This window comes from Bubalus bubalis, chromosome 4 (assembly GCF_019923935.1).
Source record: "Bubalus bubalis isolate 160015118507 breed Murrah chromosome 4, NDDB_SH_1, whole genome shotgun sequence".
In the NCBI taxonomy this organism is placed as follows: domain Eukaryota; kingdom Metazoa; phylum Chordata; class Mammalia; order Artiodactyla; family Bovidae; genus Bubalus; species Bubalus bubalis.
Window position 1 is genome coordinate 84,017,359 of NC_059160.1, and position 16,007 is coordinate 84,033,365.

At 35.7% G+C, this 16,007-nt stretch overlaps 1 protein-coding gene across 8 annotated transcripts in view; it reads left to right on the forward strand.

Moving 5' to 3' along the window:
• Positions 1 to 16,007, forward strand: part of TMEM117 (transmembrane protein 117) — a 649,146-nt gene that overhangs the window by 409,544 nt on the left and 223,595 nt on the right. For all 8 annotated transcript variants that reach the window (XM_044941660.2, XM_025284014.3, XM_044941658.2 and 5 more), the window contains one exon: positions 15,466 to 15,563. In XM_044941660.2, the coding sequence (XP_044797595.1) occupies positions 15,466 to 15,563 (98 nt within the window). The remainder of the gene's footprint in view (positions 1 to 15,465; positions 15,564 to 16,007) is intronic.

Below are 16,007 nucleotides of genomic sequence, written 5' to 3' on the forward strand. Positions count from 1 at the left end.
CACCAGGAACGTGTAACAATTTTAAACTAATATGGACCCTATAAGATACCTTCAAAATTTATAAAGGAGAAATTGACAGAATTTAGTAACTGATACACCTACCATCATAATATCAATACATATATTTAAAAAGAGATACTGAAAATGAGTAAGTATTCAGTATTAAGAACTTATGGTGATTAAAAACAGGGGAATCAGTTTTAAAAGATAAGGAAGAAATATATGAGCAGAGATTCATATAATAAAGACTAAGGTACTATAAGAGAAATTAAAGTAACCAAGAAAATTTTGTAAACCTAATAAAATTAAAAAATTTTTTATGAGATGAATCAAAATTATAAGAAAAAAGGCACAAATGAGCCATGTGAAAAATGAAAAATAAATTAGCAATAGAGATACAGTGAATATTAAAGTATAACTATATGCTCTATTCTAGATAAATATCAGCAAAATTAATTTTAAAAGCCAGATACAAGAAAAGCACACTATATTATTGTTTATAAATGTACAATATAGATAACTAAACAATATTTTATTATATTTATGTTTACAACCAGATGATGTAAAACCACAAAGAAAAACAGGAAAATGGGAATTATAAAATACAAAGTTTAGAACTGTGGTTACCCTAGGGTAATTTGACTAGGGATGAGTACACAGAGGACTTAAAAGTCTTTGTTTTTATTCTGTTTTTTTTTTTTTTTTAATTTTATTTTATTTTTAAACTTTACATAACTGTATTAGTTTTGCCAAATATCACAATGAATCCGCCACAGGTATACATGTGTTCCCCATCCTGAACCCTCCTCCCTCCTCCCTCCCCATTCCATCCCTCTGGGTCGTCCCAGTGCACCAGCCCCAAGCATCCAAAGTAAGTAGTGGGAACATGCTGTACTATTTATTTGTATTTTTAGTGCCTTAATATACATAATATGCTCTTTGATATAAATATAATTTTTAATAATTTTAATTAAAACATCTTAAATATGTAGCTGCATGTGATATATTAACAACAGAAAACAGCTTGGTTAAAGGATACTTCCTGAGTTTAATTTTAAAATATGCCCTAAAACCAATATTTTACTTTTATTAGAAATGAAAATACTTAGTTTCACTTTTAGACAATGAATGCTGAAATAATAATCCTATTGCAAAGATACATATTTAGGTCACTGCTTTTGAACTCTGAGCTTGCTGTTATGTCACCCAAACATTTAGTCTATCTGTCTTCAGGCAACAGTGGAGCATGGAAATAATGCTTGCTTAAACTCATAAAGTGTGTTACTTGGTGGCTGCCTTACTTGATAATCTCTCAAATTTATGGAAAATATGGACAACCAATGAAGGTGGCTATGTCAGATGGTTGATATAAGTTCATTTTCTTGGACTTACTATTTACTAACAATAGGAATGTTAGGTCAACTGAGGTCTGGAGATTTGCCACCTAGCAGAGTTGACTGAAATATTTTGATAAATTCTGTGCAAGCAATATGGCAGGCTATATAATGGTGCTGGGTTTGGGAGTCTGAGCCAGATCCATTGGTTCTCTCATTAGAACCAGCTTGTCATAGACATACTCAGAAACTAGAATGCTGAGGTCCTTAAAATGACTTTTATTTCCCTTTGGGGAGATATTTGCTCTTTCTATGATATAAGGACTGTTGATGAATAATGATTCCTATAATCACATTTCTGAAAGCATCTTTTCTTTGTCTTTCTATTGGCCATCCATTCATATGTACAATTACAAAGCTATCGTAACATGGCCTATTTTGTATAATTAATTTCTCTAGTAACAATAATATCTATTAAAAAAATAAGGAAAGTCTGGAAACTGCAAGCTACTTATTCTTTCAAGTCACAAAACAAAAATAAATTCTTAACCATGTAATTTTGAGCTACTATCATTTAATAATTTAGCCACTCATAAGGAATAGCATGTCAGAAGATAGTGTAAATATTTTTCTGTTGGCTTCTTGCTTAGAAAAACCAGTAGTAATTTTCATTCTTCCCATTTTTTCTAAATTATAATTCAGTGTGGTAGACAGCAAATTGTACTGGGGCACATCATATTTATTTTGCATCTGTTAACACACTGTTGGGAACTCTGCAGACCTTGCCTGGGAAGGTACTTTTAGATTGTGTCTATTTCTGTATTCAGGTTATTCAGGTATCTTTTTCTAAATGCTTCTATATTCTGAGACATGCCTAATTTCCTTACTTAATAATAAAACAGCCCATGACTCATTGTAAATCAGGAGGGATCCAGCAATAAGGTGCAATACATCACAAGAGCAGTGCAGCTATCATTGGAGATAATAAGCAGGTGCATTAATATTCATGCTATATGAAATCCTGGTTGTGCTTCTAAAAAGCTGTAGAATACATTCCAGGTTTAATGTTCACCAATAGATGTTTGCCAGTGATTTTCAGATATTTCTTGTAGCAATTCATTCAAGGCATCACTAGGTAATTTAGAAAACTTTCATCCTTGGTTTCCATTTACTTAATTGTATACTCAGCTCATGTACCTCAGTGAGCATGCATAATCCTTCCTGGTTGGAGTTTGGCTCTTTCTTTTTCTCAGCTGGAAGTGCTGTTGTATAAGGCAGATTGTATGTGTGCACCTGTGGTATGGTGTGTGCGGCAGGGGTCAGATGGCAATGAAAGGGAGAAAACTACATGCATTATCCTATGCTGCTGCTAAGTCGCTTCAGTCGTGTCCGACTCTGTGTGACCCCATAGACAGAAGCCCACTAGGCTCCCCCGTCCCTGGGATTCTCCAGGCAAGAACACTGGAGTGGGTTGCCATTTCCTTTTCCAATGCATGAAAGTGAAAAGTAAAAGTGAAGTCGCTCAGTCCTGCCTGACTCTTAGCGACCCCATGGACTGCAGCCTACCAGGCTCCTCCATCCATGGGGTTTTCCAGGCAAGAGTACTGGAGTGGGGTGCCATTGCCTTCTCTGTGCATTATCCTATACGGTACAGTATTTCCCTAGTGTCAAAGAAACATTTGGACTTTGTTTCCATATGGAGTGACCTATGAGGGAGGATAAGAAAATAATACTTTGCTATAAGTGATACAGAGATACCAATAAAACAGGAATACCACATAAAAATACACAGGCTGGGCACTGTCAACGTCCAGAGGCCACCACACACCACCCCCCGGAGTTACACAGTGTAGCAACACCACAAATAAGGCACATGAAAGTGTACTCCTGTTCACTCTTTAAGGTAGGTGATTAATACATGTCCTTATTTAATTTATCTATAAATAAATTTATAATAAGCCAAACATATTATGCACATGGGTAATGTTTGGTAGCGTGCATCTTAGACTGAATATCCTTCTTGTTTGAAATTGTTTTTGATTTTTTTTTTATTTTTCCAGGCATTGATAAAGACCTTTTCCACCTCTTTTGGAATCTTGACTATATATCTTCTGTGTCTTCCTAGCTTCCCAAGCAGTGAAGGGACAGGGTTGGGAAGAAAAGGAATATTCTACCATCCAGAGAAGAGTGGATGGTGAGGCTTAAAGTAGTCAGTAGTCAAACATTAAGCAAAAAAAAAAAAAGTCCGACTCCTTACTCCAATTCTGATGATGGTGGGAGAAATTTGGGGATATATGGCTGCAGTATGAACAAGGACTTCCCATCAATCTTCTTAGAAACATAGAAGTAAAATGAACATTTTCAAGAAATACTGGAGCCTTGCTCACCATCTTTTCCTCCTGTCCAATTTAAGTGCTCACATTTTCTGGTTTGTGACCAATGACTTTTTACTCACTGTCATGCTCATGTTATTCATAATGATAAGCAGTCTTTATTCTTGGCCTGGGTATGTGAAGATTCACTCATTTTGATGTTGGCTCTAGCTATTGGTAAATCAGTGTGTCTTGAACCATAATTCTCTGGGCAACTAAAGCCCTCAAAAATAGTTCCTTCAATATTACAAATTGAAGGAACTTTGTAACTTCTCATCCTGTCCCTGAATGAACCACTGTAGGGAATTTCAAAGCACATGCCAAAATGTGAATCTGCTTGGTATTAAATATTTGGCATTAATTGATTATTCTTACTTAGTAAGTTCCAAATACTGGCTCATAATTCCACATAATTAAAGAATTTTGTACAATTAATATGTACAAATTAATATGTGTGATATACCTCAATCTAAATAAAAGTAGCATCAGTAAAGTCAGGGAAAGAATACTGCGGCTTTAGTGGATAATTATTACATTACTGATCATCTCAATTTACTTTCTTACTTGGACAAGGAAGTTAAAAAATGAACAAGCAAAAGACAAATCTTGGTCATAATAACACTTATACAAGGACATTTATTCAAGTGTTTAAGAAATAATTGTAGAAATCCATGAAGATCATCATATGCCATGCCATATGCTGACAGCATATGTGCTGCTCAGTCACTTCAGTCGTGTCCAACTCTTTGTGACCCCATGGACTGTAGCCCGCCAGGCTCCTCTGTCTATGGGATTCTCTAGGCAAGAATACTGGAGTGGGTTGCCCTGCTCTCGTCTAGGGGATCGTCCCAACCCAGGGATCAAACCTGCATCTCCTGCATCTCCCGCATCGCAGGAGGATTCTTTACCCAGTGAGCCACTTTGGAAGTCCCTGCTGATAGCACATTTTGCTCTAATTTTCATGACATGGGAAAACTACTGGAAAATGATTAGCATTATTATCTTTAAGAGATGAAAATTATTAATGCCCTTACAGAATGCTTATCATTCTATCAATTAAACACTTTTTCAAATTTCACTTATCTGATAAATATAGGTAGCCACATAACCTAATTAAAATTTTTTTACATATATATAGTATACTGAATATAAAGCAAAGCTTTTCTTCAAAATAATCTCTCAGAAATTCTTAACCTGCTTTATGTTCAAATAACTATAAAATCGCATATTATGTTTAATTATTTTATTTTGAATAAAGTTGTATTTGGGGAAGGCATTAATCTAAAACAATGTTAAATAAAAGTGAACTTTGAATGTTATTTAGGTCATCTGATAGATACTATTAAAAAAGGAGACAAGTATATCACAGATGTGTAATTATTTTTGATGGTCTCAAAATTGCCAAAAATACATATCATTGTAAAGAAGCTTCTTAATAATCACTTTAAATAGTAATATAGAATTTTTATTTTAAGATAGGAGATATAGGCAATGAACTCAAAGTGTAGGGTATAAGTATCAAAGATTCTAACTTTATCTTAAAGAGGAGTAAATCAAATACTTGATCTGTGATGGACGGTTGCCAAATGTAGTGACAGTCAGCTATGTTTCAAGACAGTGCTAAGTGGAGATATGATGGCTATTGATCTCAAGCTCAGATGGCAAAGGACAATTCTCCAAGGTAGGTGGTACTCCCTGAAAGGCCTGGAGTAATGGTGATAGCTTACTTTGAATGGTGTTGCTGGATTTGTGGTCTCCGAAGAAGATTTAACAGTGGGACCAAAGACAGGTCTCAGTCACTCAGAGCTTTGTGCAGCAAAATTTTATTTCAAGTGACAGGACAGAGAAAGCTTCTGACATAGACACCAGAAGGGCGTAGAAAGAGTACCCACCCTCATTAGTTTAAGCAGGGCCTTATATACTTCTCAACTGGCTGCTGAGAACAGATAAAAAGAATACCTCAAGGTTTGTAAAAATTCCATCAGATCCTTTCCCAGGGCACACATCCGAGATAATTCTGGCACAAGATTAGCCAGGGAGAATGGGTTCTGGGTGAAAGTCTCTGGGTGAGATATACTGTTGCTGTGTAATCAGAGGGACAAGTCTTGAGAAACACATCCCCAGGCAAGATTTGTTACAGTTAAAATCATTAGCATAGAGCCTAAGAAAAGCATTTCTATGAGTAAAACATTGTGTTGTGTAGTCATTAGTTCTGGACCTGAAGCAAGGCTAGTTCCTGGGCAAGATACATTGTGCACAAGGCTTAAGGAAAGCGTAAGTGAGAATGTTCACTTCCTCCTTAAAGGCCTTGGACTGCCTGCCTAAGCTTTAACTCTCTCCTTGGGGATAGGTGTTTTGATTGGGAGAGGGCTCTGCCATCATCAACATGAGCCTCTTGCAGAATGCTAATCTAGGAGCAGCTCACATCATTCAGATGGCAATCCCTTCTAAAGGAGCCAGTATGAGAATTTTGTTATTACAGTATACTAACGCATATATATGGAATTTATAAAATGGTAACAATAACCCTGTATACGAAACAGCAAAAGAGACACTGATGTATAGAACAGTCTTTTGGACTCTATGGGAGAGGGAGAGGGTGGGATGATTTGGGAGAATGGCATTGAAACATGTATAATATCATATATGAAACGAGTCACCAGTCCAGGTTCGATGCAGGATACTGGATGCTTGGGGCTGGTGCATTGGGATGACCCAGAGGGATGGTATGGTGAGGGAGGAGGGAGGAGGGTTCAGGATGGGGAACACATGTATACCTGTGGTGGATTCATTATGATATATGGCAAAACCAATACAATATTGTAAAGTTAAAAAATAAAATTAAAAAAAAAGAAGACAAAAAAAATAAAAATAAAAAGGAAGAAAATAACAAGAAAGTCCAATAATAGTTGAATCCTCCACCAGAAAAATGATACCACAAACCAGAGGAAAATTTTGATAAAAACATCTCAGTGAACTAATAAAATTAGAAGAATCATTTTCTTTATAAAATAAGATTTCAAAGCAAGACTTTAGAGGAAAACAAGAATTTAGAGAGGACGGTGTAAGACAATAGAAGAAATGAGAGATAAAAGGCTCAAGGAAAGATGCAGAAGAGAAAAAGCAGAGGAATAAAAGTCAAATTGGAATCTCCAGAAACATTCATCAACATACCCAAAATCGAAGTACAGGATATGACTGAGGGGGTAAAATTAAAAAGAGGTGTAGACATCGAAGACAGAAAAAGTAAAAGTGTGCCCCCAAACCTTAATAGAGTAAAGAAAGACTTGAATCTTTAGACTTAAAAGGCAAGTTGTGTCTAGAAAAGAGACAAACAACAAAAAATTTAGCAAAATTATTACACTTAAAAAGAAAATACTGTACGCTTCCAAGCAATAAAAAAATCCAATTCACTTGTTAAAAAAAATGGAAAAAAAAATTCAGGCTCCAGTTTTCTGATATTTCTGCTTGGCATCACTCAATAGTGTTATGGTTGCAAAGAGTCACACATGACTGAGTGACTGAACTGAGGGCTGGCTGATTCACGTTGTTATATGGCAGAAATCAACACAATATCATAAACAGTTTTCCTCCAGTGAAAAATAAATACAAATTAGGACTTCCATTGTGGCAGTAGATAAGAATCCACCTGTCAGTGCAGGGGCCATGAGTTTGATTGCAGTTCTGGGAAGATTCTGTATGCCGTAGAGCAAGTAAACCCATTCACCACAGCTACTCAGCCCATGTTCTAGAGCCCACGAGCCGCAACTACTGGGCCCATGTGCCACAGCTACTGAAGGCTGTGGGCCCTAGACTCTGTGCTCTGCAGCAAGAGAAGCCACTGCAATGAGAAGCCCAAGCACCTCAACGAAAAGTAGGCCCTCTCACTACAAGTAGAGAAAACCTGCGCAGAGCAATGAAGACCCAGCGCAGCCTAATAAAATAAAATTTAACACATATGAATATTAAAAATAAGGAAACAATGCCCTCAATTCTAAGGAAAACAATTGTGATTCAGTAACTTCATAATCCGCCTAATTACTGTGTGTGTTAGTAGCTCAGTCATGTGCGACTCTGTGACCCCATGGACTGTAGCCTCCTAGACTTTAAGATCATGGCATGTGGTTCCAACACTTCATGGCAAATAGATGGGGAAACAATGGAAACAGTGATAAACTTTATTTCCTTGGGCTCCAGAATCACTGTGGATTGTAACTGCAGCCATGAAATTAAAAGATGCTCCTTGGAAGAAAAGATTTGACCAACCTAGACAATGTATTAAAAAACAGAGGCATTACTTTGCCGACAAATGTCCATTGTCAAAGCTATGGGTTTTCCAGTTGCCATGTATGGATGTGAGAGTTGGACCATAAAGAAAGGTGAATGCCAAAGAGTTGATGCTTTTGAACTGTGGTGTTGGAGAAGACTCCTGAGAGTCCCTTGGACTGCAAGGAGATCCAACCAGTCCATCCTAAAGGAGATAAGTTCTGAATATTCATTGGAAGGGCTGATACTGAAGCTGAAACTCCAATACTTTGGCCACCTGATACGAAGAACTCAGTCATTGGAAAAGACCCTGTTGCTGGAAAAGATTGAAGGCAGGAGAATAAGGGGATGACAGAGAATGAGATGGTTGGATGGCACCACTGACTTGATGTACATGAGTTTGAACAAACTCTGGCAGTTGGTGATGGACAGGAAGGCCTGGCATGCTGCAGTCCATGGGGTCGCAGAGTCGGACATGACTGAGCAACTGAACTGAATTGGAGTGTAAAGAAAGAATTTGCTTGTAGGCTTCATTGTTATCATGAACCTCCCCAAAGAATGTATTGTAGAAAAAAGTTAAGGCATTGGACGTAGTGGAAAAATTCTAGCTATAGTGCTAGAAAAGATCACTGAGGCAATTTGTTTACAGGACTAAGGTCCAAAAACTACATGGCTTCTGATTAGAGACCAGAGTGTAGATGTATTCCCAAACCATAACAACCAGAAGTGATATATGATGTAAGAAAGTATAATATTCTGATGTTCTCATCTCTTTTAGATGAGGGAGAAAGATATCATTTAAAGATGATAAAGAAAATAGGGATTTAAGATATTTTGCAAATCATAAAGTTAATAGGAAAAATAAGATAAAAAGTACAATAAGGTGATGTAGAGGGAGAAGGCAGAGGGAGAATAATCAGCAATAAAATTTTATCATTGCTGTACTAGGGAGTAAATAACATTGAAAGAAATAATAAAATACATCTATTAAATGAAGTTTACTTATAAAGATAATAATCAGAAAAAATAGAAACCTTTTTTTTATTTATTTTTTTTTCTTAATTTTTTTTAAATTTTATTTTATTTTTAAACTTTACATAACTGTATTAGTTTTGCCAAATATCAAAATGAATCCACCACAGGTAACCTTTTATATTTCAGCAGTGTGTGTGTGTTTTTGCTCAGTAACTCAGTCGTGTCCAATGCTTTGCGACCCCAGTGGCTGTAGCCCACCAAACTCCTCTGTCCTTGGAATTTTCCAGACAGGAATACTGGCATGAGTAACCATTTCCTACTCAAGGGGATTTTCTCAACCTAGGGATCGAACCTGAATCTCTTGCATCTCTTGCATTGGCAGGTAATTCTTTACCACTGTGCCACCTGGGAGGCCCATATGTCAGTAGAACGGTCAGATATATAAGAGAAAAATAAAGGAAGAAATTATTTAAATAGCTTTGCATGTTCTGTTGTATAATATTCAAGGTATATGGTTAAATGGAGAAAAGTTTCAAATGAGAATGCAAAATTTTATGTGTAAATTTGTTCATTAATACCGTTAACATATATGCTTAATAGAATAGCACTATATCCCTTAAATAATACTTCACTGCATAATATCTGTATCAAGAGAGGCACTATGTAACTACAGTTATTGTTATTATGTTTTGATATTGTATCCTTAATAATCAGTATTTTCAGTAATATCACATGCTAAACATAAAACTGTATGTAGTACCTACATTTGGAGAAGGAAATGGCAACCCACTCCAGTATTCTTGCCTGGAAAATCCCATGGACAGAGGAGTCTGGTGGGCTACAGTCCATAGTATTGCAAGAGTCGGACATGACTTGATGACTAAACCACCACCACCACCTACATTTGAGTACCTGCATGTATAACTGGGCTAAGAAAATGAGACTGGAAAAGGTGGGGAATGTTAAAATGCAAATGAATGTTCAGTTACATTACATAAATCTTCTAGGAAACTGTCTTAGATTGTTGCAGCCTTTGGTTGCTGACCTCCATTGCCTTACTTTTTAACAGCAATTTAAAACTATAACATATTTTTAACATTATAGGACATTTTCATCATTTTCTAACACTTCAATATATGATAGTCTTGTCTTTATGGAAGTGATGATTTGACTGTCAATCCCTTTGACTCCAAATCCAGTTATTCAACATAGTCACAGGAAGCAGAATGATTGGGTAGAAGTTCCAGATATCAACCACAAAACATCAATTATTACTATTATAACACCTGTTAATATGTAGTATGTGCCCTTAGATGAAGAACAGTGGCTCAGATGGTAAAGAATCTAATCTGCCTACAATGCAGGAGATCTGAGTTCGACCCCTGGGTTGGAAAGATCCCCTGGAGAAAGAAATGGCAACCCACTTCGGTCTTCTTGTCTGGAAAATTCTATGGACAGAGGAGCCTGGCAGGTTACAGTCCATGGACTGAGCAACTAACACAGAGAGATGATGAATAAGAAACTGAGACACAGAGGGGTTGATTATTTTGCCCAAATCTAAAGCTAGTTAGAGATGAAACATGGATGAGAAGTAGGGCAGGCTAACTGCTGAACAAAATATTAATAGTACGTTAGTGTAACCCTGCTCACTAATTTTTCTTTCTCTATGGACAAAAGATGGGATATAACAGCATAAAATTGAACAGTTGTTAAGAAAAGTACATCTAATAGTTTGTAATCCATTAAGTTCACTAGAAAATGTAAGGTGTTACTGACATCCTTGTTATTTTCCCGCTGCCCTGTTACTCTCCACATCACATACACTCAACTCACACAGGAGCAAAGTTTTCACTTAGATTCCTGTAGAGATTACTTTCTTTCATATTCAGTGGATCAGATGGGAAAGAACCTGTCTGCAATGCAGGAGACCCTGGTTCAATCTCTGGGTTGGGAAGATCCCCTGGAGAAGGGACTGGCTACCCACACCAGTATTTTTGCCTGGAGAAGTCCATGGACAGAGGAACCTGGTGGGCTATAGTCTATGGGGTCGTGAAGAGTTGAACACGATTGAGTGACTAACACTTAACTTGATATTTTTAAAATATCTTTTAAAACTTGATATTCATCTACCTCTCTATAAAAGTAGAAATACAATACAGAAATCCATGAAACCAGAAGTTTTTTCTTTGAAAAGATCAATAAATATAATGAACTTTTAGCCACACAGACTAAAATAAGAGAGAAGATTCCAATTACTAAAATCTAAATGAGAGTGGGGACATTACTGTTGATTCTACAGAAATAAAAGGGATTATAAGAGATTATTATGAACAACAATACACCAAAAATTGGGATAATCTAGATGAAATGGAGAAATTCCTAGAAACGCAAAATCTACCAAAGCTACGTTATAAAGGAATAGATCTATAACTAGTAAGAAAACTGAATCAGTAATCAAAAATATCCTAACAAATAAAAGCCCACTGGACCTAATGGTTTCACTGGTGAAATCTACCAAACATTTAAAGAACTAAAAAAAACACCTAGATATTCATCTTTCTGGTCCATTTGCACAATGAAAGTGAAAGTGTTAGTCGCTCAGGCATGTCTGACTCTTTGCAACCCGGCACTATAGCCTGCCAAGCTCCTCTGTCCATGGAATTCTAAAGGCAAGCATTCTAAAGGGGTGCATTGTCATTTATCAAACCTTAAAATAAGCTTGGATTCTACTGAGTAAAACTACCTTCAAGGCATAATGCAATAAGGAACATAATGAAGTTCTAAATTTTGTGCAAAGACCTAGTAAAGAGGAAAGGGTAAGGGAACCACTGTGAAACTCAAAGAGTTAAACAAATATCTCTCAGCTTAGAAAGTCCACAATTTCAAATTCTAATAATCTTCTTTAGAGAGAAGCATCCGCAAGTTTTGCATTGTGTTTATGTTACACAGCAACCTTTTTTTGCATTGTCCTCAGCACCCCCTTTCCTGCATCTTTTCCCACAAAGACTGTCCTTGACCAACACAAGAAATGCATTTGATTTCTCTAATGCAGAAGGTAATTGGATTTTTCTTTATTGAATGCATCCCTTTAATGACTGTCTCTGCTTCTGCCAATTTAGCTGCAAGTGACCTGACATTGATCTGATGATATGACTTAAAATAAAGAGTTGGAGCTGGGGGTGAAAAAGACCAGCTGTCTGGCATCAGAAAAATGTTCTTTGCCTCATCTTGCCATTTTCCTGAAAAAAGCCTTTATCCTTGAATGTCATTTTTACAAAACATGCTGCTGTAATAATTGGTATATAGCAGCAGATTCCCTCCTTCTAGAAAATATAATAAGTATTTCCCAGAAAGTGCCCTGGAGAAAACATTGAAAATTGAATAAAATCCACCCAGTAATCATTCTGTACCTTGAAAATATTTATTACCATGCAGCCACTTTCTGAAACAGGATAAATATTGCTGAACAGAATTAATTAAATCTGTTACAAAACTGGTGAAACATGAAATATTTATTTAAGTATTTATTTACTTAACCTTGAGGTTTTGTAAAAAATAAAATTTGACAAGAGAATTGTTATTCAAGACGGTTATGAAGGAATAGTGGATGAAGTCATTATATTCAAAAGAATAGCAATTCTTTCCTCAAGGGGAGTTATGATATAAAACTTTTTATGCCCAAGAATATATGGAATTTAAATGTCTCTGCTTTTGTCTTTACTTGTTTTCTCATAAGCATGTAACTCACTTGATTCATGGTTCACTTTTATTCTATCATCTTCCCTTTGTTCATTCTGTTAAATATCATGAATCTTTTTTGATTGAAGATACAATCTATAGGCAGTAGTCGGAGTGAGAAAATAAAATCTTGTAATTGTAAAGTGTCATGAAGAAAATAAATAATAAAGTCATTAATAAATAAGTTTCCTTTAAAAATAGATGAAACAAGTGTTTTTCCATTTTAATTCATATTACTTGCATTCACAATTACCAAAGTCATTAAAAATTTAAAGAAATAAACTGAAAGTTTATATTAAGGCTACTTATGCTTGAATCTTCAGATTCAGTAGTACAACCACATCACATACAAAGTTGGTGTAAGCCCTGAGTTAGACAAATGTATAATAAATTCACAGTGTTACTCAGTGACGGTCCATGAACTTGCTTTGGTTCTCATCAACCAAGAGAAGCTTGGGAGTTCTATCCAAGAAGTGATGTTGAAAAGAGAGTATAAAGAAGAAATGAGTGAATATTTCCTGGAGACTGGGCTCCTCACCCTCTGTTCTGACTTCATCTTAATCACTAGCACGCCAGTGAGTGTTTTTAGAGACCATTTCTTGGATATTGTATAGCACATCAAGATGGGCTTGCCTGAGAATTGGTGTGCCTTCCACAGAAATTCCAGTAGTATTGAAGGGGTCACTGATCCAGAAGACATCCCCCCTCTATCAAGTCAAAATCTTTCATCATAAATGATTAAATCTCACCCATTCCATTCCAGTCAGATCATTGTTGGAAGTCACACTTAAATGTAATGTTAACACTTTAAACGGAGAAGACAATGGCACCCCGCTCCAGTACTCTTGCCTGGAAAATCCCATGGAAGGAGGAGCCTGGTGGGCTGCAGTCCATGGGGTCGCTAGGAGTCGGACACGACTGAGCAACTTCACTTTCACTTTTCACTTTCATGCATTGGAGAAGGAAATGGCAACCCACTCCAGTGTTCTTGCCTGGAGAATCCCAGGGACGGGGGAGCCTGGTGGCTGCAGTCTATGGGGTCACACAGAGTCGGACACGACTGAAGTGACTTAGCAGCAGCAGTAGCAGTAACACTTTAAAAGAGCATAAAAAAGTATATTTTAATGGATGATGAAAATGTTTCCTTACTCAATTCAGTATATCTCATCGTATATATTTTCTTAATTTTGAATTTGTTTTGTTTTAATTTGAACTCTATCAATTAAATATATAATTAATGAAAAACTATTCTCTTAAAAGGAAGGTATATTTTGTGAAAAAAGGAACATGTGTGTGTACATACACAATACATTTTCTTTTATTAGAAAAAAGTAGATTCCCCATCAATCAGCTTTTTAAAAATACTTTTGTAATCGGTTATTTACTTATGATTATTTTTAATATTTGAAACTATTAATATGAGATGTGGCCAGTGAGCAGTTTACTTTGTTAATGCATTTTTGTGCTTTTTAAAATTGAAGCATAATTGATTTACAGTATTATATTAGTTTCAGGTGTACAACATAATTCAGTATTTTATAGATTATACTCTATTTAAAGTTATAAAATATTGACTATATTCCCCATGTTGTACAATATATCATTTTAGCTTATTTATTTTATATATAAGAATTTGTACCTCTTATCTTCTTACCCCTATCTAGCTGTTAATGCATTTGTAAAAACAAGCATGCATTTATATCAATTCATTTCCTTGTATCTTCTTTGAGCAAATATTTTGAAGTCTTTTATGTAAAAGATTCTTAGACATTAAAAGGGCAACAAAAACAAATCTTCACTTTCAAGAATTTTAAAATGTAGAGAAGAGAGGGAAATAGTACATAAATGAGTAAAATAGAAGGTGGAAAGGGATCTGTGACATAAGAAGGATGACTCAAGAACCGCAGTTGGAAGGAACAGGGAAAAGCATCACAGTGGTGATGTGACTTTACCCAAGATGTCAGGATCTGTGCATGTGAGAAAAAGAGGTATAGCGTTTTTGAGAAAATGCTGGATAATTAGAATAAATGTGCCATAAAAAGGGTTCAAGTCATGGGACTTCCTTCGTGGTCCATTTTTTAAAAATCCACCTCCCGAAGCAGGAGACATGGGTTTGGTCCCTGATCTGGGAACTAAGATGCTACATGCCTTGGGGCAACTAGCCCATGTGCCACAACTAGAGAAGAGCCGGCATGCCACAGCGAAAGAGCACACGGGCTGCTACTAGGACCTGATGCAGCAAAATAAATAAAGAAATACATTTTTAAAAGGGTTCGTACCATTGAAAGGGAAAAGGGAGAAAAAAGAAGTCACTATTTTGACTAGTAGTATAGGTAAAAATCTCAACACATCAGGAAATATTTGAATTTTGGAGTTTCTGATTTAGAAACATTTTAAAAGAATATGGCATTTAATTTAAATATTATGTTTTTGTTTTTATGGAGAAGTTAACAGTATCTTAAGATGCTTCCTTGTATAAGATCATCTTGATGGATGTTTTTTAAAAAATAGCACTATTTGATATGTTGAACGACCTTGAATATGCTCATTCATTATGTAAAGTCAAATGAATTGTGAAAACTTTTAACTGAAGGAAATATATCCTTGTAATTTTTATCTCTGCATGTGTTCTAATTTTAAAATACATATTTTATTCTTAGAAAAATGTGGATTATATATATATATATAACTATGTGTGTGTATATATATATATATATATTTAAAGCTGAATGGAAGATTTATTTATGAAAGTGCCTAATAAGTTTCTTTCATTGTTGCAGGTCACTGATATGATGCTTCAGGACAAACCCTATCCTGATTGGGGAAAATCTGCAAGAGCTTTCTGGAAGAAAGGAAATGTTAGGATCATTTTATTCTGGTAAGAGACTGTTTCATTTATTGACTGTGTCTTGCCTCATTCACAAAGGACTTGAGTTGGATTTAGTTTTCTTTAAATATATAGAATTCTATCTAGAGAGGCATTTCTAGTGGACACTATGCTCCATCATTGAAATGATGAAACCCATTATCCTAACTAATCACTTTTTGCCTACACATTGTTGCATATACCCATTTACAAGAGATACATTTACTAATACAGTAAAGCAAATAAGATTTTATCAGAGGTAAGTAGGTTTTTGACTCAGTAAAAATAAGCTAGACTTTTCAATGAAATCTGATATAAAATTCAGTAAATACTGAATTTCCAACATATTTGACAGGATGTAATTTTGCTTTGAAGAAATCGTACATGGAGGGAAATTCGCTACAGATCACATCTGGCTCATTGGCACTTCTTTATGTAATTTCCTTTAGTTGTCCA